General features: G+C 39.6%; 2 protein-coding genes and 1 long non-coding RNA gene across 4 annotated transcripts in view; 1 reads left to right on the plus strand and 2 right to left on the minus strand.

The window, feature by feature from the left end:
* LOC141385860 (uncharacterized) overlaps nt 1-27,047 on the minus strand; it is a 741,913-nt gene that overhangs the window by 573,239 nt on the left and 141,627 nt on the right. The gene's annotated exons all lie outside the window — the stretch shown is intronic.
* On the minus strand, nt 14,742-25,592 carry pnpla4 (patatin-like phospholipase domain containing 4). Its single transcript, NM_001089482.1, is given in 4 exon segments — nt 14,742-15,066; nt 22,971-23,065; nt 25,107-25,288; nt 25,506-25,592. Coding segments are annotated over 3 exon segments (438 nt in total). The 5' UTR covers nt 25,284-25,288; nt 25,506-25,592; the 3' UTR covers nt 14,742-14,900.
* Nucleotides 25,054-27,047, plus strand: part of LOC141385959 (uncharacterized) — a 95,829-nt gene continuing 93,835 nt past the window's right edge. The window contains exon 1 of the long non-coding RNA XR_012407075.1: nt 25,054-25,308. This is a non-coding gene — a long non-coding RNA (uncharacterized lncRNA). The remainder of the gene's footprint in view (nt 25,309-27,047) is intronic.

Genomic DNA, 27,047 nt, shown 5'->3' on the forward strand with positions numbered 1-27,047 from the left:
GGGTTGTTTTGCTAGTTTGTTTGATTACAGATTTGTTTTACCCGCGGCTGAATGTTGAATGCCAGTGCAATTAACCTGTATGAATGTGAGTTTCAAGTGTGCCACAAGCATCTAAAATGACTCTTTTGGGGTTTTGTTAGAAGTGAAAGCAGGTCATGTCTTTTGATTTTTCCATGTTTCCTAATAAACCAAACAGTGGCAGTGGATTTACATTGCAGTTGATTATTTTATATTCATGTATCTGCATGTATTAGATTTAAAACATTTACAAAATTGCATACACTAATGTAAGTATTTGAGTCCGGATTTATCATACGGGCCAAATTTGCATGAGAGTGCAATTCATAATTCACTCATTTACTTTTTTCAGCACAGTCCTTTTATTAATCTGGGGTTGTCACAGCGGAATGAACTGCCAACTTATCCAGCATCTGTTGCCCTTCCAGCTGCAACCCATTACTGGGAAACATCCATACAGATTCACACACATACACAACGGTTTATTTAGCTTACCCAATACACCTATAGTATGTCTTTGGACTTGTGGGGGAAACCAGAGCTCGCAGAGAAGACAGTATGTTTTTCCACCAAAAATATTAGACCATTAGTAAATCTGGCTATTGGTTAAAAAGTTAATTTACAACCATTAAAAGAAAAGTTATTATAGTATACATTTGTCAAGATTAATGAAATTGGAATGACAATACATTTGCCATGTTCACACATTCTCTATTATGAGATAGGAAAATGTTAATTGGGTCCCATTCATGTGAAGGATTCATCCATATGCCCTTAATCCCTTTGAATGGTTTATCCTCCAGAGTGAGAGCTTCTGAAGAATGAAAACTGTTTTTTGAACGTACTTCACCTTTTGTTGCTGGAGTGACATATACTTCATTTTGATACTTCATTCTGAAGTGATTAGTTCTCAGCGCATTGATTCGGAATGACCCTTCAATATAGCAGCCATGATTGTTGGCACTCCAAAGTGCCCTCAGGAAGAGTTTTAACCCCTTCATACCCAAATTATGTTCCAAGTTTCTGAAAAATGTAAAAGTATGTTTTTACAGTTCTTGAGGCTCCTATACATGACACCAAATTATTATAAGAATGCAACACCCTAAGTATATTTTTTGTCCATTTCAATATACATCACGACTGAACAGTTGTATTTCCTGATATTGTACCAACATAAAAAAAAAAAAAATTACATGATTGTTGGTTTACTCTTGAGATTTATTTTCAAACTTAGAAACCTTAACATTGTAACCTTAACATTTTAATTTTAATTTTGAGTGTTTGTTGTATAGATTGCACCTTGATTTTAACAAACTTTATCTTCATCTTCCTCATCACTCCACATCTGAGAGATATTTCCATCTGCTACATGCTCAAGAACTTCAAGATCTGTATAATCTGCATATTAAATTGTTTCAGCACTGAATTAGTACATTGATAGTTTTTTTTTTAATATAGGGAAGTTCCCCTTCGGGTGGGGAACTCCAATGCTATTAGTGGATTTGAACTTAGAAATGCACGAATGGGAGGTTTCGGTTCAGAAGCTGCTTGTCTGAAAGAGTGTTGAACGGGCCAATGAATGCCAATGAATTGGCAGCGTAAGCTTGCGCAGGTGTGCTTCATTGCCAATTATCCCAGCATATAAGCACACGCGGAGCGAGCAGACGCCATCCTTTTCGCTTCCGAGACTTTCTGATCGAGTCGATGAGGGTTCCTCTTGCTGCTACAGCGACTTCAGAGCGAACTAGTATCTCCCGGTTCAGAGTGAGTCTACGCGACAGCAGACGGTCGAGCTGGGATTCTTCCTTGCCTGGCGTTCTTTGGGTCCGGTCCTCCAGAGTGGTGCGTATAGTTGCAACTTTCCTAAAAGAGCAACACAGTCGTGCAGCATGTCCTTTTCAGGATGGCGCTCCGACTGTGCGTTTCTGGTTGCGGGGGTTTCCTGGCTCCGGATGATGGACACGATCACTGCATTACATGTTTGGGGGTCCAGCATGTTAATGTGGTGCTCGCGGGCGGTTCATGTCGTCACTGCGATGCCATGACCGTTGCACAGTTGAGATCGCGGCTAGCTTTTGTAAGAGAGCGAACCACCCCAGTTGCCTCCTGCTCTGCAGCGGGCGCTCGGGCAGATCTGAGGGTCTCAGCGGGAGATAAGCGCTCCTCCAAGCGCTCCATCCAAGCTTCGGGCACTGGAAGTGATCTGTCTAACCAGATGGTAGCTCTCACGCTCGCTGACACCAGAGACCAGATGTCCTCCGCGGCATCGGAGGGTGGGCTTTCACTGTCCGTCGATGATCCAGACCCGCTCGCCCCTTCCGGGGGATCAGGGATCCTGAAGCGGACATGTTAGCTGTGCTTTCCCGGGCTGCTTCGGCTGTGGGGTTGGAGATGGTTCATCCCCCAGCTCCGCGGCCAGACCGACTAAATGGGTGTTACGTAGAGGACCAGAAGGCGAAGCCTTCGAAGCCTCTCGTCCCCTTCTTCCCGGAGGTGCACAGTAGGCTCACGCAGTCTGAGGCGATTCCGTCAGTGGAGCGCACCCTCGCGGGCAAAGATGCCCCTACTTGGTGGGGTCTGCCCCGTCTCCCGTCCAAAGCCTGTAGGTTATCTGCCTCCCTCGGAGCTAGAGCTTACAAGGCTGCGGGCCAGGCTGCTTCCGCCTTGCATGCGATGGCCACCTACCGAGCTGCACGAGGGTGGGTCTAACCCAGGCTTGTTACACGAGCTGCGCACCACGACCGACTATGCTCTCCGGACTACTAAGTCCGCCGCGTGTGTGCTGGGGAAGACGATGTCCACACTAGTGGTCCAGGAACGCCACCTCTGGCTAAACCTGGCTGATGTGCGAGATATCGATAAAGTTCGCTTTCTTGACTCCCCATATCTCAGGCTGGCCTGTTCGGCGACACCGTCGGTGAGTTCACCCAGGAATTCAAGGCGGTGAGAGAGCAGTCGGATGCGATGGGTAATTTCATCTATCGGCGGGACCGTAAGCTCGCTCCGCCCGCCGAGCCATCCACCTCTGCTGCTCCTCGCCGAGGACGCCTACCAACGAGTGCTGCCCCGCCCCCGCTTGTCGAGCACGTCGAAAGCCGGCAGCCCCCCCTGCCCAGGGCGCCGTTAAGTCCGGTAAACGGACTGCGAAGCGTCCCTGAGACAGGCCATCCGGAGAAGAGGAAACTTGCTCTTTCCCCGCTGGAGGGCGGGGCCCCTATTCCAACGGTACTTTTCAGTGCCACCAAAATTTCAATGAAAGAGCACTTTTCCCCTTCCCCGCATGTGACAGCACGAACCCTGCCAGTCTGGGATGCGCTGCTTCCCAGCTCGCAGGGTCTACATGCTCCGCTAGTGGCTCGCGAGCACTGGGGGGACGGTCTCCTTTCCCCCAACCCTCGAGCCCCCTCTCCGGAGTCAGGGTGCGGAGCCAGAGCGAATCGCTCTCCTCCAGCTCTTCCGCGGGACCCTTGCGCTTCTCGGATCAGCACACCCACTCCGCGCTGCCCCACCACTGGTACGTCAGCGATTGTAGCGATGACTCCATTAGCGAGGGCTCTGCCTGCCTGGTTAGCGCGGGCCAGCCCCTTGCGGTGGCTCATACGCACAATCAGACTTGGCTATGCGATTCAGTTTGCGAAACGGCCCCCCAAGTTCACGGGTGTGTATTTCACCAGGGTCAACCCCCTGTCCGCCACTGTCTTGCGAGAGGAGATTGCTGCCCTCCTGGCGAAGAGTGCAATCGAGCCGGTCCCTCCAGCTGAGATGGAGAGCGGGTTTTACAGCCCGTACTTCATCGTACCCAAAAAGAGCAGTGGGTCACAGCCAATCCTAGATCTGCACAAGCTGCCGTTCAAAATGCTTACGCAGAGGCGCATCCTCCGATGCGTTCGTCTTCTGGATTGGTTTGCAGCCATAGACCTGAAGAACGCGTATTTTCATGTCTCCATTCTTCCACGCCACCGCCAATTTCTGCGGTTTGCGTTAGAAGGTCGAGCGTGGCAATACAAGGTCCTCCCCTTCGGGCTCTCTCTGTCTCCGCGGGTCTTCATCAAACTCGTGGAGGGTGCCTTAGCGCCCCTTCGGCTTACGGGCATCCGCATACTCTATCTCGACGACTTGCTGATTTTAGCCCACTCGCGGGAGCAATTGAATATGCACAGAGACAAGGTGCTCCGGCACCTCTGCCTGTTGGGGTTGCAGGTCAACCGAGAAAAGAGCAAACTCGTCCCTGTGCAGAGGATCTCTTTTTTCGGGATGGAGCTGGACTTGATAACCATGGTAGCGCGCCTCTCCGGAGAACGCGCTCGCTTGTTGCTGAACTGTCTGAAAGAGCTCGACAGCAGAATAGTAGGCTCCTGGGGCATATAGCATTCGCTGCAGCCATCACGCCGCTCGGACACACAGAGTCTCTGTCACTGCGCTGTGTCGCCGCGCCCTCAGCCCTTGGAACGACCCCTCGTTCCTGCAGGCCGGTGTGCCTCTGGGACAGGCGTCCAGTCATGTTGTTGTCTCAACAGATGCTTCCAACACGGGCTGGGGGGCCGTGTGTCGCGGGCATGCTGCTGCGGGCCTATGAAAGGGTGCCCAGCTGCATTGGCATATCAATTGCCTAGAGCTTTTGGAAGTATTCCTCGCTCTCCACCGCTTTTTTCCGGTGTTGGAGCAGCAACACGTGCTGGTTGGGACGGACAGTATGGCGGCGGCAGCGTATATCAACCGTATGGGGGGTATGCGCTCTCTCCGCATGTCTCAGCTCGCCTGCCGTCTGCTCCTCTGGAGTCACCCGCGGCTGAAATTGCTGCACGCCATTCGCATCCCAGGTATGCTCAACCGTGCAGCCGATGTGCTCTCAAGGCAGCAAATACACTCTGGAGAATGGAGACTCCACCCCGAGGTTGTTCTGCTGATATGGGCTAGTTTCGGGGAGGCCCAGATCGATCTGTTTGCTTCCCCCAAGAATGCTCATTGCCAGTTGTTCTTTTCCCTGACCGAGGGCTCTCTCGGCACGGATACACTGGCCCACAGCTGGCCTTGGGGCATGCGCAAGTATGCGTTTCACCCAGTGAGCCGAGGAGCAGGTTCTGCTAGTTGCGCCCCTCTGGCCCAACCGGACCTGGATATCAGAGCTCTCCCTCCTCGCGACGGCTCTCCCCTGGCGGATCCCTTTGAGAGGACCTACTCTCTCAGGGACAGGGCACCATCTGGCACCCTCGCCCCGATCTCTGGAACCTCCACGTGTGGTCCCTAGACGCGAGGAAGACTTATGTAACCTACCGTCTGCGGTGGTTGATCACTCAGGCTAGAGCCCCCTCCATGAGGCGCGCCTACGCCCTGAAGTAGAGTCTATTTACTAAATGGTGTGTCTCACGCAGAGAAGACCCCCGAACCTGCCAGATCAGTGTTGTGCTCTCTTTCCTTCAAGAGAAGCTGGAGAGCAGGCTATCGCCCTCCACTCTCAAGGTTCTCCGCTCATCATGACGCGGTAGCTGGCGGTACCGTGGGAAAGCACAACCTCATCATCCGGTTCCTCAGAGGCGCTAGGCGAATTAATCCAACTCGCCCCCCTCTCATGCCCTCTTGGGATCTTGCCCTCGTTCTCACGAGCCTGCGCACAGATCCTTTTGAGCCACTCGAATCAGTATCCTTAAGATTTCTGTCCCTGAAGACAGCCCTGCTGGTCGCGTTGGCCTCCATTAAGAGGGTCGGGGACCTGGAGGCATTTTCGGTCAGTGACTCGTGCCTGGAATTCGGGGCGGATTATTCTAACGTTATCCTGAGCCCATGCCGGGTTATGTGCCCAAGGTTCCTACCACTCCCTTAGAGACTAGGTAGTAACCCTGCAAGCACTGCCCCCGGAGGAGGCAGACCCAGCCCTTTCCTTACTCTGTCCAGTTCGCACTCTTCGCATCTATGTGGGCCGTACTCAGTACTTTAGATCATCTGAGCAGCTCTTTGTCTGTTATGGCGGTCGGCAGCAGGGAAGTGCCGTATCGAAACAAAGAATATCCCACTGGATTGTGGAGGCCATTTCATTTGCTTATTTGAGCAGAGGTGAGCCGTGTCCCCCGGGAGTGCGTGCACACTCCACTCGGAGCGTTGCATCCTCTTGGGCGCGTGCACGCGGCGTCTCTCTAACAGACATCTGTAGAGCTGCGGGCTGGGCGACACCCAACACATTTGCTAGGTTTTACAATCTGCGAGTGGAGCCGGTTTCCAAAAAGGGTATTAGGTAACCCTTTGGTGATTGAGGAAAAAACTCGGTAGGGTGTTGTAACACGCTTGCGGTGCCATTTTTGCCTAACACGGAGAGATGTGTACCTTCTTATCTGTCAGTAAGTTCCCCGTCAGGTGAGCCCTGCAGATTACTCTATAGCCCCCAGCACTGACTCAGCGGAGGAGTCACTTGCTGGCCCACTACGTTGTAGGTCTGCCCGTTGGTCAGCCCGCGTTTTGGGTATAGGTGTCTGCTATGCGTGATCCCTACTAGGCGATCCCATATGCCTATTCCGCCACGGTTCAGTCCCCCCTCTTGGGTGGACCCTTGTCTTCCCTATCCGCTAACCACCTTCTTATGCGCACTCCCCCTTCTTAGGGCTAGTCCAAATGTAATTGCCATCTTATCTCCCCCATTGGGTGCGGATGGTCTCCGCAGTGTCATCCCTATCGGGATTGCACGCTTCCCAATGTACTGTCGTATTTCCTAGAATTATCTAGACGCTAGCGACTCCCAAAAAATATAGCCAATCCGTAAAACTTCCTTTGAAGTGGGATAAGTTAGGGCCAAGGACACGTTGGAGGACCGCGCCTCCCATGAGGTGGGTGTGTCACGCTTGCTTGACTATCCTCTCATCGGAGGCGTTGGTAAGGTGCAGTCATTATGGCGTTTTCCATAGTTCTCCCATTCGTGGATTTCTAAGTTCAAATCCACTGTTAGCACTGTCCCACCCAAAGGGGAACGCTCAGGTTACAGAAGTAACCCTTCGTTCCCAGAGGAGGGGAACGGAAATGCTATTTTCCATCGCCATAATGACTGTCACTTAGCTGTTAGCAAGTCTCTTCAGCTTAAAAGGATGGCGTCTTCTCGCTCCACGTGTGCTTATATGCAGGGATAATTGGCAATGAAGCACACCTGCGCAAGCTTACGCTGCCAATTCATTGGCATTCATTGGCCCGTTCAATACTCTTTCAGACAAGCGGCTTCTGAACCGAAACCTCCTATTCATAGATTTCTAAGTTCAAGTACACTAATAGCATTTCCGTTACCCTCCTCGGGGAACGAAGGGTTACTTCTGTAACCTGAGCGTTCAGTCAGCATTACTGGAGATTTACTTTCAGTAACAGATTTTGAACCCATTGTACATCCTAATGGACAGACATATTTAAAAAAAAAAAAAATCTTGATCTAAAGCTCACAAAGTTAAAAACAACTTTTTTTTTTTTATTAGTAATTGCACTCCCTCTTTTTTACATTCAATCTATGAAATATTAAAGTATCAAAAAAATACAATACAAAGTATTTTGTCTGGATACTGTTTGTCTACAGTTCAAGTACAAATGTTTTTCAACTTTAGAACTAGGCCTCAGACGCACTTTCGCTTCCCATCATGTAGTGCCAATTTTTTTGATGATGTTACATAAGAATCTGCATGAGGGTTTTATATGTGTGTAGTCAGGGTAGAACACATATTTCTCACAAAAAGGTCTCAATCTCCATTTCAAAAGCAACACATTGTTTATTTGTTTATTGATTGATGATTCAGATCCAAATGATTCAGAAAAGATTAACGGGGGTTATAATTTTGAGCAAATGGGTTGGCAGTAAGATGTTTAATGTTAAATTAATGTTTTATTTGCCTTCTTTGATGATCTGATTAGTATGAAACCCTGGAAGTCACCTGTAGGGAGGAAAAGCAAAAAAACAAAAAGGTGTATTCACCGCAATTTCACAAACTCATTCCCATATATTTAAATTGTATTTGTGGATTTTGCCCAGACACCAGTCTTTGAATTTTCTTTAAAAAATAAATAAAAAGCTGGCTGACACTACTACTACTAATGGTATATATACAGTACATTTTAATCAATATCTTTTCAGGTTAATCTGTACTAACAATATTTTTGTAATCCATATTTCTTAAATAAATCTGTTTTTTAGCATTCCTGCTGCATCTTCAATGTTACCAAATGTTGGCTTGTCAAAAAAAAAAAAGGTCAGCTGTTTTAATAATATTAAGATTCTGGTGTTTCCAGTTCTCTCCATTAATGTACTAAAACACAGAGCTTAACAATGCAACTGAATACAGATAATAAATAATGCAAATCCCAGACAGAGGTTTCACCTTAGAAGGTTTCTGTGTAATGTCAGATCCAATGTATAACAAGTGTGTGTGAAGACACATTCTAATTACATTATTAAAGCAGCCATTCAGACATGTCTCGTCTGAGCTTGATTGCACAAATTAATTCACATACTTACACTTGGACAAAGTGCAGTGCAATTTAGTATTATTTAACATAACCTTCATTTACATTTAGTTGAAGAATACATTCATTTAAGCAACACTCACTCAATTTAGCATGGAGGACATATCTCCAACTATGGACTTTTAAAAACCATAGACAAGGGGTCTCATACTCAAAGTGGCAGGGGGACATTACTGTGACTGACAACTCATAGTAGAGTCGTTTTAACATTCAAGCACAAGAAAAAAGTGGAAGCCTGACATAACTGATGCATCTTAGGACAACAAACATTAGTCATTCTTCCACAGAGTATATGCTGTCAAAACTCTAGCTTTTTGATTCCTGATGTACATACTGAAAGGGGAGTTTAAATTGCTACGAAAATACAACAAATAATAGGCATAATAATTATTCTGTCCCAACCACTTGTATTGTCCCAGTAGTGTATGAACAGCAGAAAGCAGTTTGGGTAACTTAAGTAACTTTGCTGTCAATTGTTCTGCTCAATATCTTTCCTTTTTTGTAAAACTACAACAAAGAGGGGACATGTTTAACAAGTTCAATTCAACTAGCAGTACAATTTTTCTAATGCACATAGTTTTTATGCAAATCTTAATATGCATATAAAAAAATCTATTAACTTAGATTAGTTGAATAGAATATTAGCACAATTATCATATTTGTTACACCACCAGCATAACGTGCAACCATGAAGATGTGTTTGTACGACAAAATACAAATGGTATAAAACTGATAATCAAACGACCCTAGAATAGTTACAAAAATACAGCTCTAGTAAAAACAGAGCACGTACGCACATAGAATTAAAACACGTGTTACTCTACCGTACACTGAGAGAAAATGAATACTAAAATGAAAATATACTATAAATGTTGACTAAGTGGCGGGTCAAAATCACAAGTGGCTAGATGCAACTGCACAACATTGATAGTGGTTCAATTACATGCTTTGGCGAGCCAAGCAGGCCGGAGGGCGGGCCGTAAATGGGGCGGCAGTTTGATACCCCTGCCATAGACTGTTAAAAATAAAATAAATCTGCCTCAAAATGTATAATGTTTCGACAGAAAATTACTAATACAATTTTTGTATACATAAGCATAAACAGTTTTGTAATTTTTGCTTTTCATTTGAAATGCACAGCAAATCAATCAATAAACACCTCCTGTTAATTAGAACCCTATGTTAGTCAAGGTTCATGTTTGACAAAATGAATAGATGACTTTCAGCCAATATTTTTTTTCCTAACACATTTTTAATAACTATTTTCTAATAACTCATTCATTTTGTCTTAGCCATGATGCAAAGTTATTGTACAAGATGCTAACATTCATCTTAAAGTGCAGTTTAGGTTACTTGGTCAAGCTATTGGTTGTTTTTGTAGCCACTCCAAAATAAATAAGTACCCTTTTAAAGGGCTAAATATTTGAAAAATGAGTACACTTTCACTGGAGGACTAAAGTAAAAAACACTCACACACACATGATATATGAGAAAACTGATGCAGTGATAACCATATAATTTTCCTACGGTTCATAGATCAACTGAGCACATGCGAACGTGTGTCATACATTTGAAGACTGATGTGAATGTCCTGTGCTGCCGCTGAGTTAAACGCTGAACAATCCATCTTTATCAAGCTAATGGTGCTCAGCTTATAACATTCCTCTTGCTTTTAATGAAGACCAATTACAACTGATGTACTTTCACATAAGCAGTTCTTATCATCTTTTTATCTCTTGACAACTCGAACTGCTCTAGATCAATAAAAGTCAATAAAATTGCTACTTGATTGCAAAAATCGACTATTATTCCATAATACGCCAACTATATGAGCTTCTGCTGTGTGCGTCAGCTCTCACTGTTTCTCTCTACACCGCCAGATCACAAATACCCACAAGCCTTTGCTAATCCTCAAACCTTCCCCAGGGAGACGTTATTCTCACAGGCAGAAAAAAATGATCAGAACGCTCTCGGGGAATCAAGTGAGTAAAGCGGATGTTCTGAGAGGTGAAGAGACTGGTGCAGTTCAAACAGCTTCTCCTGTGCTTTACTTCAAAGGCTTGTTCTCCATGCTTGTCCTCAAGGACCCACAGAAACCCTGCATTGATATGTGCTGCAAAAGGGTGCGTTGTTGGTTTTGGGATTGATTACGGCTTAAAGGGAATTATGGACAAATTCCAACAGAAGGGGTTTCAGAAATATGTAAACACTTCATTAAGTCATTCTTAAAGAACACGGTGTGTTCTAAGTGCAGTTTTGGCTCTTGACGGAGCGCATTTTAGAGTTAAAGTACCAGAAAATGACTGATCATGCAGCCTCCTGAAATACATAATGTACTGTATGGCGTCTGCTTTCATTCTAAAAACGAAAAAGCCCAAGTCCAAGTATGGTTATTACACTGAAAAATACTGCACACCCCAAAGGAACGGCTGAGGAAAATAGTCTCTAAATGGTGTCAATATGCCACATTTCTGACAGTCGAGGTGCTGAAAGTGCTACAAATGTGTAAATCAGTTATTGCAACCATTTTTCTTTCTTCAAAAACCGAAGAGCGTCTTGGTATCCCTCTTGCTCCAGTGCCTCAAGTCTGGGTAATGGAGGAGGAAACAGAGCTTGGTTCAGCCTTATGATGTTTTCCTTTGAGAACTGAGGGTGGAAAACAGTTGTTAAAACTTGTCAGGTTATGGTCAGTGTACGGTGTAATGCATTACAAAGAAAAAAAAAAAAACACCTGAGTTATGTATTCTGTTTACTAAAATAAGTATTAAACACCATTTTTGTCAGAAAACATATTTCTCAAAGTGCTGCTGATGTCAGTAACAACCAATGTAATCAATATATACAAAGAAAACTAAACTAATTAGTTTAGAAATTAAGATATGTGTAATAAAATGAAATGACACAGGGAAAAAGTATTGAACATGTTGATAGATGAGACTGATAGATTATTGCTTGGATAGCATGTCTAAATATCATTTGCCAAAGAATAATGGTTAGTGTGGCTTTTACATATGTTAACCTATATTAACATTCATCATTATGAATTTCGTAATGTCTAATCATGAGAGGAAACCATTATATTTTAGTTCCAAAACAACAGTTATTTGTTTTGTCATTTCAGCATGTTTTATCAACATTTATAATATATGACAAAGGTTTTATGCAAATTTTGCTAGAAACCAGACTAACAACACCCATAAGTCAACGTCCTGAGAATGTGCTCCCTCTTGGGTTTGGACCAGTGACACCTCTCTCTGCCTTCCTTGACTTCATTTCTGATATTTGAATCTCTGCAGACCTTTTCTATTCACAACAAGCTATATTACATAAAAAAACTAATATAATAAATGCATAGATTGGCCACTTTTAAGTAGCACTGTACAACTATGCAGTAAAAGTAATGAGTTAATATTATCATGATAAAAACTTACCACAATGCTCATGTTGGCTAGTCTGAGGTGAAGATTTTTCTTGCCCTTGTGCTCTGGGGAAATATCCTGAGGGCCACTAAAAGGTGACACTGTGATTGTGCGTCCCACAGGAAGAATAGGAAGGCTGTCTGTGAAGCCCCCATCTATCCATTTCTAAAGACAAAGACATTGTTAACATAAATAGTGTCACGTGATCCTTCTGAAACCATTCTAATATTCATACAGCGCAATACAACAACAGTAATTAAACGGGTTGTCCCCTACGATATCATATTTGAAACTTTAGTTGATGTGTAATGTAGCTGTGTGAACATAAACAACATCTCTAAATGTAACATGCGCAAAGATTAATCCAAAGTGAGACATCGGCTTTTACCAAGTTAGCTTAGTAAAGCCTACAGTGAACAAAGTTTGGGGACTACAAAAAAAAACAAAAAACATCCGGGTTTGTGATGTCATAAACCCTTCAGATTAGGCGCATTCACACCGTGCAGTAAAGGGGTGTTGCCAGAGGTGCTGTTATGTTACAACAGAAATGCTTCTAGGTGACATGGAGCCGTTCTGTAAATCACAGCACATGTTAGCTGACCAATCAGAGCCTCTTGAGGGCAGGCCTTTTAGAGGAACTAGGGAATGTGACAGTTGCTTTCCTGTTAGCTGGATAGCAGTATAAATTTACAGATATATGAAAAAATATGATAAAATAACATTTCTACAAGTGAAGCATGAGCACACATTGCTTTGCATCCTATAAACACAACCAAGCCTTAAAAATACACGCTGGACCACCCCTTATTGTGCTGTGCACAAATTGTAAAATCAAAATTGAATAAGGCTGACAAAATTCATTTGAATTCAGAAATCTTAATAGCTGTGTACAGTTTAGTCATTATTTGTTGTTTGTGTCTGATAGAGCATTTGCACCCAGAACTGTGATGTGTAACATAACAAGCAGATGGCAACTTTACAATTGATTTGGCTGAAAATACCACTTTATTTGGATGCTAATAGTTTTATCAGACCTCTGTCAGTGGAGGGCACAAGCAGAACCAGAAAGCTGGTTTGCTCATTCATCTAAATAAATCTAAAGAGGCCAAAACTAAACAGCAGCTCTCAGCAGAGCCGTAGACAGTGCTGGGCCATGAGAGACTTCATTACCTGCCCTTGGAACTCCACTGGCTTCACTCCAGCATAGACAGGCACGAAACAGCTGGCCAAGAGCACCTTTAAAAACAATACAGTCATAATATGTCAGTAGAATGGACACACAGAGGACTAGAAGATTAAAAGGAGAACAGACAAGAAAACATGTTTGGTTTCACATGCTGGAACTTGTGAACTAATACTAGTAAAAATGTACTTTATTTCTTATACATTGATCAAATGTGTGAAAATTAATATTTATTAATTTTAATATTAATACTCTCAAAAATTTTATGATTACAAACAAAAACTTACTTTTTTCTATCTTTAAAATATTAATTGATTTCATGACTGATGAAAGTATCGGCACCCCAACAATTATATATTTATATTTTACAACTAGAGCTAACCTTGTTGAAAAACAGGTACAATTACTTAATTATTTGATTAAACCAAAAAAAGATTTGTTGAACCTTTTTCTCTTGTTTTGCTAACAACACTTATAATAATGGTCCATCAGTTAGTGTTGGTTTAATTATGTACCAACAAGAACAAACAATAAAAACAATAAAAAAAAAGCCTATTGTTACAGTAGTTCTTGTTAGCACACCGTGAATCAACTGATGATAACAAGCACAACTTTAGATTTTAATTAGCAAATGTTGAGCTAAGTAAACGCATGAACTAATGGGTCATTATTTTAAAGTGAAACTAATTTTTGTATCTATAAAATAACTATAATAATACAGAAATATAATTGTATTGCCCTGACATTTCTGACTTAAACTTAAAAATACATTGGGTGCATTAAGTCCATTATGTCATAAATGCTAGAATAGACATTATTGGTAATAATTTTATTTATCGGTATGATCCCAAACACAGTGCTAATACAGTTCCATAATTGTTAATGAAATGGCCTCCACAGAATCCAGACCTAAATGTTATAAAGACAAGACGGGATCACCTGGACAAAAAAAAACAAAATGACAGCCTAATTCTTATAAACTATGAATTGTATCAAAAGAGGACTGCAATGAGCACATTATTTCAGAAAACATCTGGACAGTTTCCCCAAAAGATTTTTAGCTATTTGGTGCCAGGTGAGGTTGCATTAAACACATACCTTTGATTGTAATTTTGTTCAGAATTTTTCTTTTTACTTTTTATTTCAGTAATTTTTTTATTTGTTTATTTTTTTGCTAACAAGACTTTAAAATAGTGGTCCATTAATGTTAGTTTATTTATTTACAATACAAACAAACAATAAAAAATAGCTATTGTTAGTTCTTGTTAGCTCACTGTGAATTAACTAATGGTAACAAGCACAACTTTGGATTTTAATAATGCATTAGGAAATGTTGAGCTTCGATAAATAAAAGCTGTATAATATTGTTTTTACTTAGTTCATGTTAGTAAACAGATGAACTAATGGATCATTATTTTAAAAAGTGTTACCCATTTTTGTATCTAATAGATAACTATAGTTCAGACAAAAAAAGCTTCACTGTATTGCCCTGACATTTCCGACTTAATGCACACAATGTGTTTTTCATTATAATAATAGATGCAAAATGTGCCACATCACTGACTTTTAAACAAAACAAAAAGGAATCCAAAAAGACTGTTTATATCATTATGTTAGATGAACTACTGAAGCAACAGTGCAATTTGTTCTTTATTTCAGATGGGAATGAATTAATGAACTCAGTAGCAATTTTCCACAGCACTAACCCTGTCCAGTGACGGCACTTATGATGTGTCTAATTGAATAGGAGAGTTCCCTTTGGGTTGTGAGCATCACTCGAGTGGCTGGAAGATAAATCATTGTCTATTGACCTCAGGCTTGAATACCTTAATGAGATCTTCCCTTGAGGTGAAGCTGGACACCATGCTGTTCTTGTGCGTTTTTGAGTGTGTTATTGAAACGTGGAGGCGTTCATTGGCTAACTGGTGCGCACTGGGTGGGAGAATCTGTTCGATACCCTCCCTAGAGGAAAACCAAAGGACAGATGCTCATTTGTTGTGTTTGCATAATTAACAACCTGAGTGAAAAACATTTTCCCCTCAACATCCGATCGTAATTACACAATCTGTTGGCCGAACCACTGAGGTAACGCAGGAGAAATAAGGGAAGAGGAAAAAAATCCACTCAATGTTCCAATCCAAGGATATTTCATCAAAATGGATGAAGTCTGCTAACCGCTCCAAGCAGTGTGTCAAGATTATCAGAAGCCCTCAGAGGTTTGTGCACATCACAGATATTATTTCCTTCAATGAACGGAAAGAGAAAAAAACTTCTAACATTTAATATCATGCCAGCAGTATCTGCGATTTCAAAAGTAGCATTGAGGAGGTGACACATTTCAGCATTGGCACAGTCTTCAGACCATTCAAACCTCATTCTACTGCAGCCAAGAACTGTTCTTTCTGAAAAGCTCCACAGCTGTGTGAGGCTAAATATGGAAAGAAAAAAGCTTTCACGTATAGTACTGTTCAGAAAGTTTTACAGGTGGGCACTGGATTATTATATTTTTACCTAATTGTGAATTCATGGGATTGCGAACGTAGAAGGGTCCAGACAGGTTTATAACCATTTTGCCATTGTTTATTTATGATCCCAATCAGTGCTTATACAGTGCAGTATTTTTTTTATGAAATGGCCTCCACAGAGTCCAGACCTAACTATTATAAAAGACAAGACAGGATCACCTGGACTGAAAAGGAAAGATATGACAGCCTATATCTATGGATTGTATTGAAAGAGGGCTGCACTTTATTAAATAAAAAAAAAAAAAAACATTAGGACAGTTTCCCCAAAAGATTTCTTGCTGTATTTGGTGCCAACTAAGATCATATTATACACATAACTTTGTTTGATAAAGTAATTTTGAACTGTATTTTTAAAACTTTTTTTTGTTTTTATTTTCTGTGATCTATGTTTATTATCTTAATAAAGACACCTGAAAACGAAATATGGAGATTTAGGCCCAATCCCAATTCTACCCAGCCCTTCTCCTATCCTTACACCTCATTTTGCACGTTTACATGAAGGGGTGTCCCAATTGTCTTTATCTTGAAAGCGTAGGGCTAAGACGAAGGGCGAGATAGCCCTCAAAAGAGAGATTTTTGAGGACCACACTCGAAACCAAGGGGTAAGAAAATTTCCCAGAATACACTAGCCACAACGGCTGCATTGTTGCACCCCGAAGTAAGGAGATGCACAAATGAGTATTTTATTGTCATCATTACAAATTTTTACGACAAAAAAACATACAGTATGTTTTATAACATTCAAAACCACGTTCGTGCTTTACCATCATGCTTTTAAAAAAACCCCGCTAAAATAAAAGCCGCTAAATTTCGCTATCTATAATCCCGAAAAATAACTCCTGTATAGCAGCCTAACAACATTCTGACACTTAATGACACTCGAATCCGCTATCAGAAAAGTCTAGTGGCTGAGAATGAGCTTTATATGGTGTCTGGCATAATGTTAATGTTGTTTACATTGATGGAAATGGTCATTGTGTAAATGTACAGTTACAATCTTATTGCCACATTAGATCGCTTTGATAACATGATATCGTTGCCTTCAGTGATTTCCTGAAGATAAATACCAAAAAATAATGCAACTGAAATAACTACAGCAGCCGCGATCATCTGATCTCATATGAAGCAAGAGCTCACAATGACATATGATGACGTGTGCAGGTGCTGTAGTGGTGTCCCATTTCTTAGGGGTAAATTTTGACAAACAGTCCTTAGGGATGCAGGGACACGCAGTCAGATATTTTACCGTACAGATTCACCACTTTTGGCGCTCATAAACAATCATAAAGCTCTCGTGCTGCAGGAATGAGGAGGTCTGCTGAAGGCGCGCAGCTGTCGTAAAGTGAGGAGTTTGCATCTTTAATAAACGACTGCAGTTTGCGTTCACTGAACAGTAAGAATGATTAATAAATCTATCTGAAACAGTCCCTTAAAAGTCACGTCTCGCTTTCAGCCAAAGCCCAAGTGAACCGCACTCAGGCACGCATCTTCCAACCGGGCCAGGGCCGGCCAAGTGAACCGTGCTTGAGCCCGATTCGGCGCACTCACACTTCTCAAACGATCCAGGAAACGGGCCTGGGCACGGTACGGATGGCATAGTGTGAGTAGGCCCAAAGTGTTTCCTCATACCAATTTAAAGCTTCATAAACACATATTCCCTATTTTTAGAGTACTTTCAAGTTAATCTATTGAATAACGTATAATACTCATGGAGAACAATGAAACAAGAATACAATATAATCTACTCAGCCCTTTCCATCTGAAATGATCTTACGGAAATGACTGCAATAAAGACGGACATTATCAACAGAGCTTGCGACTCACTGAACAGAACAATAATTTAACTTATTGACAAAATTGTTCCCACAGTGGCCTTTTTTTCTTTTTTTCCTGTGTTTGGCACCCTCATTTCATCTCACCCCTAGTATGTTAATTATTAATTGTTTGACCTGATTAAAACGGTCTGTGGTACCCAATTCATAAAACATCCTTTTAAATGGTAATTTCTCTTTTCCTCACATGCAGTTAATTCCAAACTGAACATACCAAAAGCTTTCAAACGACAAGAGTGAATGACAACTGGACATGGCTAGATCACCTGCGTCATTAAAAGACAAAATTAAAACTAAAAGAGGCTGGAGGTGCAAACTGGTCTTTTTAATCTGGATACATTTGGAAACAGTGTTTTTTTTAAAGGGTTATGTCCACTCCAAAAATTGCTCATGCAAAAAAAAAAAAGAAAGAGAACAAGAGAAAAATTAAATCTGCTTGTGTTGCTTATGTCGCTGTACTAATAATCAATAAAATGCTTTCCACAACAACAGCTAAAGAGCAGTTGAAGAGCAGCTAAAAAAGGGTTGTGCAATTTTTTTCTAATAACTGTAAATATTGTTTTAGGCTAAAAATTTATCCATACTGATGTTTTTAACCTGTTTTTAGAAAAAATCTCTGTCCACACTTTACAACAAAGCGCATGATATGTGCCCACCCACTGTCAAATTGATCAATTATTGGTTTCAAAACAAATTCTCAGTGTAGAGAGACGAGCAAAACTACGATAATAAGGAGTTGTGTGGACAGCCTTAAATGAGGTTCCAAACCAATAATGGGGGTAGAAATGTACTATGATTGTTTTAAGTTATAAAGCTACACTGATAAATCACTTCATAGGAAATGTATAAAACTTCACAGCTATAATGGGAGTAAAATATATTCCACAGTTAGATTTCAACTCTCATGATTATGTTCTTTTTTTAATATTAAACATCTTAACATTTATTTTCTCCGGGTGCTCCGGATTCCCCCATAAGTCCAAAAATATAGGTGTATTGGGTAAGCTGAACTGGCCCTAGTGCATGTGTGTGAATGAGTGTGTATGGATGTTTCCCAGTGATGGGTTGCAGCTGGAAGTCATCTGCTGCGTTAAACATATGCTGGATAAGTTGTGGCGACCCCAGATAAATAAGAAACTAAGCCGAAAAGAAAACAAATGAATGAATCTTAACATTTATTACTCAGTGTAGGTCTTTAAAGTAAATATAATTAGTTATTTATATTTCAAGAAATACACATGGATGTATTAACATGGTCAGAAATATTCAATTAAATATGGTCATGTGTATTACATTTATTTGGTGTATAAAATTGCCATTATTTTATATTATGCCATCATATATCAAACTCATGTTCTCAAAATGTCAATTCAACAAATATACTAAAAACAGATCATTGTCTGTGCTCAAAATAAATGCATTTTGTCAAGTAAAGTTAACTTAGGGAGCAGAGAACATTGTGTAGGGAATGAATCAATCAGAATACTGTTGGAGCTTTTCAAAAAAACTTAGGTGAAAATGTACCCTAAAATATATATTTATAATCCAAGCCTTTAATACTTCTGAGGTTTCACACTGTTCTAAGTTTTGGTATTCGCCGATTACAACCATCTTCAATAGGAGCGCTGAATAACACAGGGCTCTTGTACTGAGAAAATTCTTTCTCTCATTTCATACAAACACAGCTGATGCTATTTATCTTCTTGCTAAAACGATTGTTCAATGTATATTTCAGCTCCAGAAGTGTTTACAGTGAAATGCTGTTTTATAAATATATGTCTAAACTTGTTCATTTGTCTTGTTTGAAAGCCACTTGTACAGTAGCAACAGATTTATAATTTTATAACCAGTTGCAAAACAAACTTCAGAGTCATAAACGTGTGTATAAGGGTTTACTCCTTACATACGAGATCAAAATCAATATTTAATTTATATTTCTATTCAATTAATCATTAGTAATAGAATATTGGTGAGTGAGTCAGTTCTTTTAACTCAAATTTGTAAATAAAAAACAAGCATGTATACAGTTGGAAGTCAGAATTATTAGCCCCCTCTTTGATTGATTTATATATATATATATATATATATATATATATATATATATATATATATATATATATATATATATATATATATATATATATATATATATATATTAGTGCTGTCAATCGATAAAAAAATTTAACTAATCAATCGCACCTTTTTAAAAAAATTTATTGCGATTATTCGCATTTAAAATACTGAAACTTGTAATTTTGCCTATTTAAATGTAAAATTTATGTAAACGCAAGAAAAAAATATTTAAATTCAAGCTATAATTGTTTAATAGAATTTTGTTTAACTTATAACACAGATTTCTTCATGTAAACAACATACCCACAATAAACCATCAAGATCCTGGCTTGACAGCCATATTTATTACAGAAATTAAAACACAGGCATGTTAAGGACATTTAAATTTCAAAACAATCAATGCCAATAAAGAAAACATTGATTTCCATGTTGGATTCTAAGTGGACTGCAAAAAAATACCAAAATACAGGAATTGCAGATATGGAAAATGAAAAATTATAATAATAAACTATAGAATACAAACTGTTGCACTCATTGTAAAGTTTTATTGCTGTGAGTTGAGAACATTAATTATAGAGTAGAAACAATTTTGTTTAATCCTCCTTTACATTCATCCAGTTGCTAAGACTAGGAGTATCCCGCAAGTGCACAGAGACTCCCAAATGCCCGCAAATGAATGATAATTTCTTGCAAACCGGTCGTTAAATACATTGCACACCCCTCTCGCCCCTACTCAGATACGTCGCTCACTCCACCCCTGACACCCCTCAACGGGCTTGACACAGACTAGAGATGCGCGGTTGGGCTATTATTTCATCCGCAACCGCATGACAAAATTCATCATCCGTCCGCCATCCATCCGCAGTAACATTTTTGACCGATTTTTAAAACCGCACCCGCCCGCCATCTGCTGATTGGGCTCTTTATTTGAATGGCTTATTCCTTTTCATTATTAAATGAATGTTTCTTTATTGATCATTATAGAATAGAGAATGACTTTAATGTAGACATGCAGTTAATCCAAACGTGCAAGTCATTAACTGACGACGCTTTGAAGTGACGCTAAAGATACGAGGACGTGTCTTTTCACTTGATTCGATTCCTCGGTCCTTGAGTCTTTTCCTTGCGTCCTTCCCTCGTATCCCGGTGGGGTGGAAACACGAGGAAAGAAAGCAAGGAAAGGAAACGAGGATGCACAAATAAGAAATGAGAAGCACCCGAGCTCTCAGAATATCAGCAGTGAACTCCGTCTCCAATCGGCGCACAGGGACAAAAGTAAATAAATAGCCTAAATTAAACGCACTGTACTATACAACTTTTTTTATTGTAGCCTAATAGAAAACGCATTGACACATCATTTCAACATGCTGCTATTTAGTCTACTACTAAATGCCTATTTCACTTTATTTTTTAGTAAATAGATAGAATAATAAGTAATTTACATTATAGCCTAATAATGTTTACATTTGTAGTTGTACATAGCAACCCCAAAAACGTACCTGATTGCCTTGCACATCTAATTAATGGGCACAGTTTTTCGAATATTTTTTTATTTATTTATTTTTTGCAGTGGATGTTATTGAGCTTGTAGAAATCGGAAACAACACCAATTCTGCGACAAGATGAACCTTTATTTATATCTCTATCAGACAATACCTATTTTATATGCCAAAAGAAACAACAGGCAGTAAAAAAATATTAACATAAATATCTTAATGTAGGCATAGGCTATAGTCGCATGCTTTGGCAAACAGTTGAAAAAAATTTTAATAAAAATGTCATATCGTGCCTAAGCCTTGTAGGCTCAGTCACCCCCACAATTAGAAATTAAATTAGAAAAATAGATATGCCATCCCTCTTTGAGCGAACATAAAGTCTGACCAGGCTAAGTGCATGTATGACAAGTGCCCCAATAACCCATGGACTTAGGATCATCCCCATTCCCCTCAAACTTGAAGCATAACGAAATACTACGCCAGTTGCGACAAAGAAATTCTGGCAAAATAACCTTAGCCTCGAAACGTAAAAGCGAGGCCAACATGTCTAGAATAGAATAGGCTAAACCAATATGAACGTAAAATTATCAGCTGACCGAACTCAAAAGTTTATATTGAACATATGTGTAGCCTAAATAACATAGGCTAATTGGTTTAATATGCCTGACCTTAGGTCTAGTTTGATTTTTTCTTGGCACAATGCAGGAATAAAATAGCATCTACAGTGTCAGGATTCAGACGGGAGCACCTGCATAGCCACTATAATGCGCCCTGCTACACTGAAGGAGCGCTCGCTCGCAGCACTTGTTCCTGAAATGCATAGAATTCTCTTGGAAAGGTGCTGTAGTCGTGGGAATGACTGGCCTTATTTCTCCCAAAAGGAAGTAGATTTATCTATACTCCGTCTATACGGAAGTTTGTAGAGGAATACTTCTGTACTTCATCCAGAATTAGTGTATCCGATTCCTCCTCCCATTCTGTGAAGTCAGTCCTAGGCTTTTTTTTTGATAGTCTACAGAATAAACCATAATTATACAATAACTTGCCTAATTACCCTATCCTGCTTAATTAAGCCAATTAACCTAGTTAAGCCTTTAAATGTCACTAAGTTGTATAGAAAAAAAATATCTAGTAAAATATTATTTACTGTCATCATGGCAAAGATATAATAAATCATTTATTAAAAATAAGTTATTAAAACTGTTATGTTTCGAAATGTGTTGAAAAAATCTGCTTTTCGTTAAACAGAAATTGGGGGAGAAAATAAACGGGTGCTAATAACTGTATATATTAGATTATTCAATAAGGCAGATAATTAACCAGGACATTTGTGCCTATTTATTTAAATTAACTCTTAAATGAAATATTTCCTATGAGGTTTATATAATACATCTGCAAAAGTAAATCAGTTTCAGTAATAATAACAACAAGACACATGAACACATACTGTCTTCAACAACAAGGGCCCTTGGATTAATCTGCTTTCACTATAAATACAATATGCCTCTTAAAAACCATGTTTAACTCAAAAAGCCTCCATGAAGGCAATCTAAAAAATGGATACCCATGAAGAGCTTTAATTATGTTACAATTGCTTTTACTATAAACTCGCAGCAGTGGAAACAGGGAAAAACATAAAAGCATCCCAAACAGTAGCACTTTTTTTGTCATTTACAGTTTCTTCAAGTCCAGGGTACTAATTTTGATCCAGTCCCACTACTATTCTAAAACTATTTTGAAATTGAATTCCATTTGAAATGTGGTGAATACAAGTTGCCTGAAAACAGCTGAGTAGGATATCTTACCAAGACAGCCGTTCTGATTGAAATTCTGCATGAGAGGAAAAAAAAGGTTGCAAAAAGCCCCTTGGGGTTAATTTCAACAACCTACCTAATAGTTTTTCGTTCGATCAAAAAATTATGTCTCAGAGCCACATTTACCTCAGTTCAAGCATGAAGTCATATCCAGGTGTCACCGCTCCAAACCTCTGACTTCTTACATTACTGGCAAACCTGTAGGTGAATTCCTTACAATGCTGTGTGAAAACACAAAGTCAGAACATATAGGTAAAGAGCTCAGTCAGTCTCGTCTCAGAGCCTTGGTGATGCAACAGTAAGAAATATGTATTTTCAATAGCTGCTGGCTTGACAGAGAACAAATCAATCTATTTCAAGTCTAAACAATCAGTCTGTTTTCACAAACACTACAGTACATTCTCAGCCCTGTAACATGAAAAATAATCAGATTGAAAATCTGCCTACATATAATAATACAGTATTGTATTAACATAAATAAATATTTTTATTTATAGTGGCTTTTGTTGATTAAATAATAGTTCAAAGATTAAATGATGCAACAAAAAAAAAAGAAAAAAAAGTGATTTAAGGGGGTAAAGTGTGCGTGCATGTTTGTGCTTACCTTCTATCACTTACTTTGAGGGGATGTAAGCAAAACTTCCCACAAGTACAACAAAACAAGTGATTTTTGACCTTTTGGGTAAATTTTTTGGTGTCCATGAAAAAAATAGCTCATAAATTACACACATAATTAAGTATTTAGAAAATGTAACAATGAAGATGATTGTTTCCTGTGAGGTTTGTGGTAGGGTGGCAGAATTAGCAGTTTTTACAGTATCAAAAATCCTTACATCTACAAAAGTCCCCATAATGGCAGTTGTATAAGTGTATGTGTTTAAGAATGTTATAAGATAGGTACTGCACCATGCACTGCCAGCAAAACATCTCACCCACACCATTTTGATAAACAACTATTCTATTTTTAATTTTGCCATTTCATCTGAATATCTACATCTGTTACACTGTGTCTGTGGACAATACTGAGCCATGCCATTTTATTTTGTATTACATTTAATTTTTATGTTAATAAGGAGTTTGTGGACATTCTTAGATTTGCAGTATAAATATTTATTTATTTTATTTTTTTCTGTAAAAGATTGGGGTAATCACTTTGGGTAAGAACTGGCACAAAGTAGCCCAAATGAAATTTCATTTCCTGTGTTATTATGTTTTAAATGTAGTATTATTGATAATAATAGATGTTATTATTTCATAGGTGATGCAGTGGCACAGTAGGTAGTGCTGTCGCCTCACAGCAAGAAGGTCGCTGGGTTGCTGGTTCCAGCCTCGATGTTTCTGTGTGGAGTTTGCATGTTCTTCCTGCGTTCGCGTGGGTTTCCTCCGGGTGCTCCGGTTTCCCCCTTAGTCCAAAGACATGCGGTACAGGTGAATTGGATAGGCTAAATTGTCCGTAGTGTATGAGTGTGTGTGTGTGTGAATGACTGAGTGTGGATGAATGTTTCCCAGAGATGGGTTGCGGTTGGAAGGGCATCCGCTGAATAAAAACGTGCTGGATAAATGGTCTGTTTATTCTGCTGTGGCGACCCCGGATTAATAAAGGGACTAAGCCGAAAAGAAAATGAATGAGTGAAAGAATATTATTTCATAATTCCTCGAATTATATGTTTCAGACATCTTGAAAATTATCATAAAACTTGATTTCAATTTCAAAGCTGATAAAAAAATCATTAAATGTAAATTTACAGTGTTGCTAACTTGCTAATGTGACTTATCTTCAATTAAAATAAATAAAGTTAATATCTAATCTTCAATTAAAATAAATAAAGTTAATATCTAATATCTAAGCTTATTCAGCTGAACTATATGGATGTTTAAAGTAATTTTAATATGTTTTATTAATGACACATGCAAAGAGGCTAAAGATATCTAACTATTAATACTATCAAAGTGGTGGGACTTTAGACATTGTTACAGTGTGTTGTTATCACAGCCAATGTTTAGGTATGTAACAAAATTGGTTAAGTACCACATTTTTAATTATGTTTCCTAAAACTATAGAACTAACCCATAAATCACCATACTGTATGATAATCTTAAATGTTACACTTAAAAAGCAAAATGCAAACTACATTCATGAAGATTTTTAGCTTTTAACCACGTCTCACCTCTTCTACTGTGAGTGAGGCTTAACTTCAACATTCTAACTACTTTGGTTGAGCACAGTACAGTTTTTACATGCTGTGGGGTGAATGACTTTACCTGCAGTTTATCAGGAGCAGTGATCATCATAGCGGCCACTAAAGCACCAGCTGAAGCTCCAGCGCAGGCTTTTAAAGAGGACAGCAGTTTATCTCCATGCTTCAGTAACGCCTTTGCTACACCGAGATGATATGCTCCTAAAAACCCAGCCGCAGCAAACGAGACATTTACCACCATCACACCTGTACACCGACAGACAGAGGTATTTTCATTTGAAAAAGGTTTAAAGATTAAAACTAAAATCCGTGTTCAGAGAGTTCTGATAGTGATGCACATTCCAGTCATTTAATACACGAATAACCTTGATATAGAGTTGTTTAGTTACGTGATAAATATTAAAAATAAAACTAAATCCAATCATTTTAGGTATCAACAATATGCATGCAATAGATTATTTACCTGTTTAAATGATTTGGCGCTTTACTGCACTACAGTTCGCACTTTGAGTTTGTTTGACAACACAGCAAAGCACGTGCACAGCTTCCGTGATTTAGACGTTTCAAAATAAAAGTCGTAAGTAGCGTAGCCCATTATTACCCAGTCATTATTATGTGCTGAACAAATGTGCTGAACACATATGCATAAGGTACAGTTTTACCCACAGAGTTTGTAACTTTCAGTTGGTTGAATATCTTATCTAGTTATTTATAAATTAGCATATAGTAATCATGGAAAATGTCCTTTTTAGGCAGGCAGCCTCAGAGGAATTACCGAATTACTCAAGGCAATATAGCTTACGCTAAATAAAAAAAAAAAGGTGTTTGTGACCCTTTACAAAATATTTGGATTGTAATATTTATAGTTACAATATAAGTTGTACTGACTTTTTAATAGCTGGGAATCATTATTCATTAAATATTTAAGGTCAACGCGCACAGTTTGTGTTTTATTAGTAAAACATACATTATTTTAGTTTTCCAGCATTCTTGTGCAGGTAGTGCAGGTATGTTAGTTAATTTTGACATTCAGAATGACATTGTTGTTATCCAAACAATACAATCCAATACAATACATTTTTATTTATTTATTTTTTTCTGTACAAACACTTAGCGTTGGTTATATGCAGAAGTACGCAGAAAGACTTTTAATTTGTCAGTAACCTGGATTACATGGATATTATTTAAACAAATTATGCAGGCAAATGGATAACTAATAAGTTGACTATTATGCGTTACTAAACATTTATAAATACATTACTTTTTTTTTTTTATGTCATGTACCCTTGTGTCTACATTTCAAACTAGGGGTCATGTAGACCAAGACATTTAGACAAAATTTACTCAACCAGACAAAACAGATGCTTTGCAAACATTCTTCTTCCTTAATTCCCTTTGTGCCATCTGGTACTTCAGGCGATGACAAGAGACCTTCTTGTCTTGATCTGTTGCAGTCTTGGGGGTCAATTCAAGATTTAGACCTTTGATTTTCAGGTCTCACTTAAACATCCTGTGTCAAGTCTCCTTTGGAGGCCTGCGGTTCATTTTCCCCAAGGGGTTCATCATAGAGCGATTCTGGGCAAAGAATGGATGGCATGTGGCAGACTTGTCTTGTACATTGGAGCTGTTTCTGTCCTTCTGTGAAGTTTGTTGTTGGAAATCATGTTCGGCCAGAAGGTTTTGAGAATCCTCCTCAGGCACTTGCTTTGAAACACATCCAGCTTGTGTTCTATGGCTAAGGTTGTTTTCCAGCACTTGGCATCATACAGTAACACACTGAGAACTTTGCTCCTGAATATCCTGATCTTTGTTTGGATGATGAGGCCTGGTGCTCTTCAGATGGGCTTGAACATGGCAAAGACTTGGTTGGCCTTGCTGATTCTGGTGTTGATGTCAAAGCAACCATCCATTGTTATGTTGCTATCAGGTTGAGAGTGGTCTGGATGCAGTTCATATTGACTGGGTTCTTAAAGTGTTTCACTTTTAATTTTTAAATGTATATACT

This window comes from Danio rerio, chromosome 1, assembly GCF_049306965.1.
Source record: "Danio rerio strain Tuebingen ecotype United States chromosome 1, GRCz12tu, whole genome shotgun sequence".
Lineage (NCBI taxonomy): Eukaryota > Metazoa > Chordata > Actinopteri > Cypriniformes > Danionidae > Danio > Danio rerio.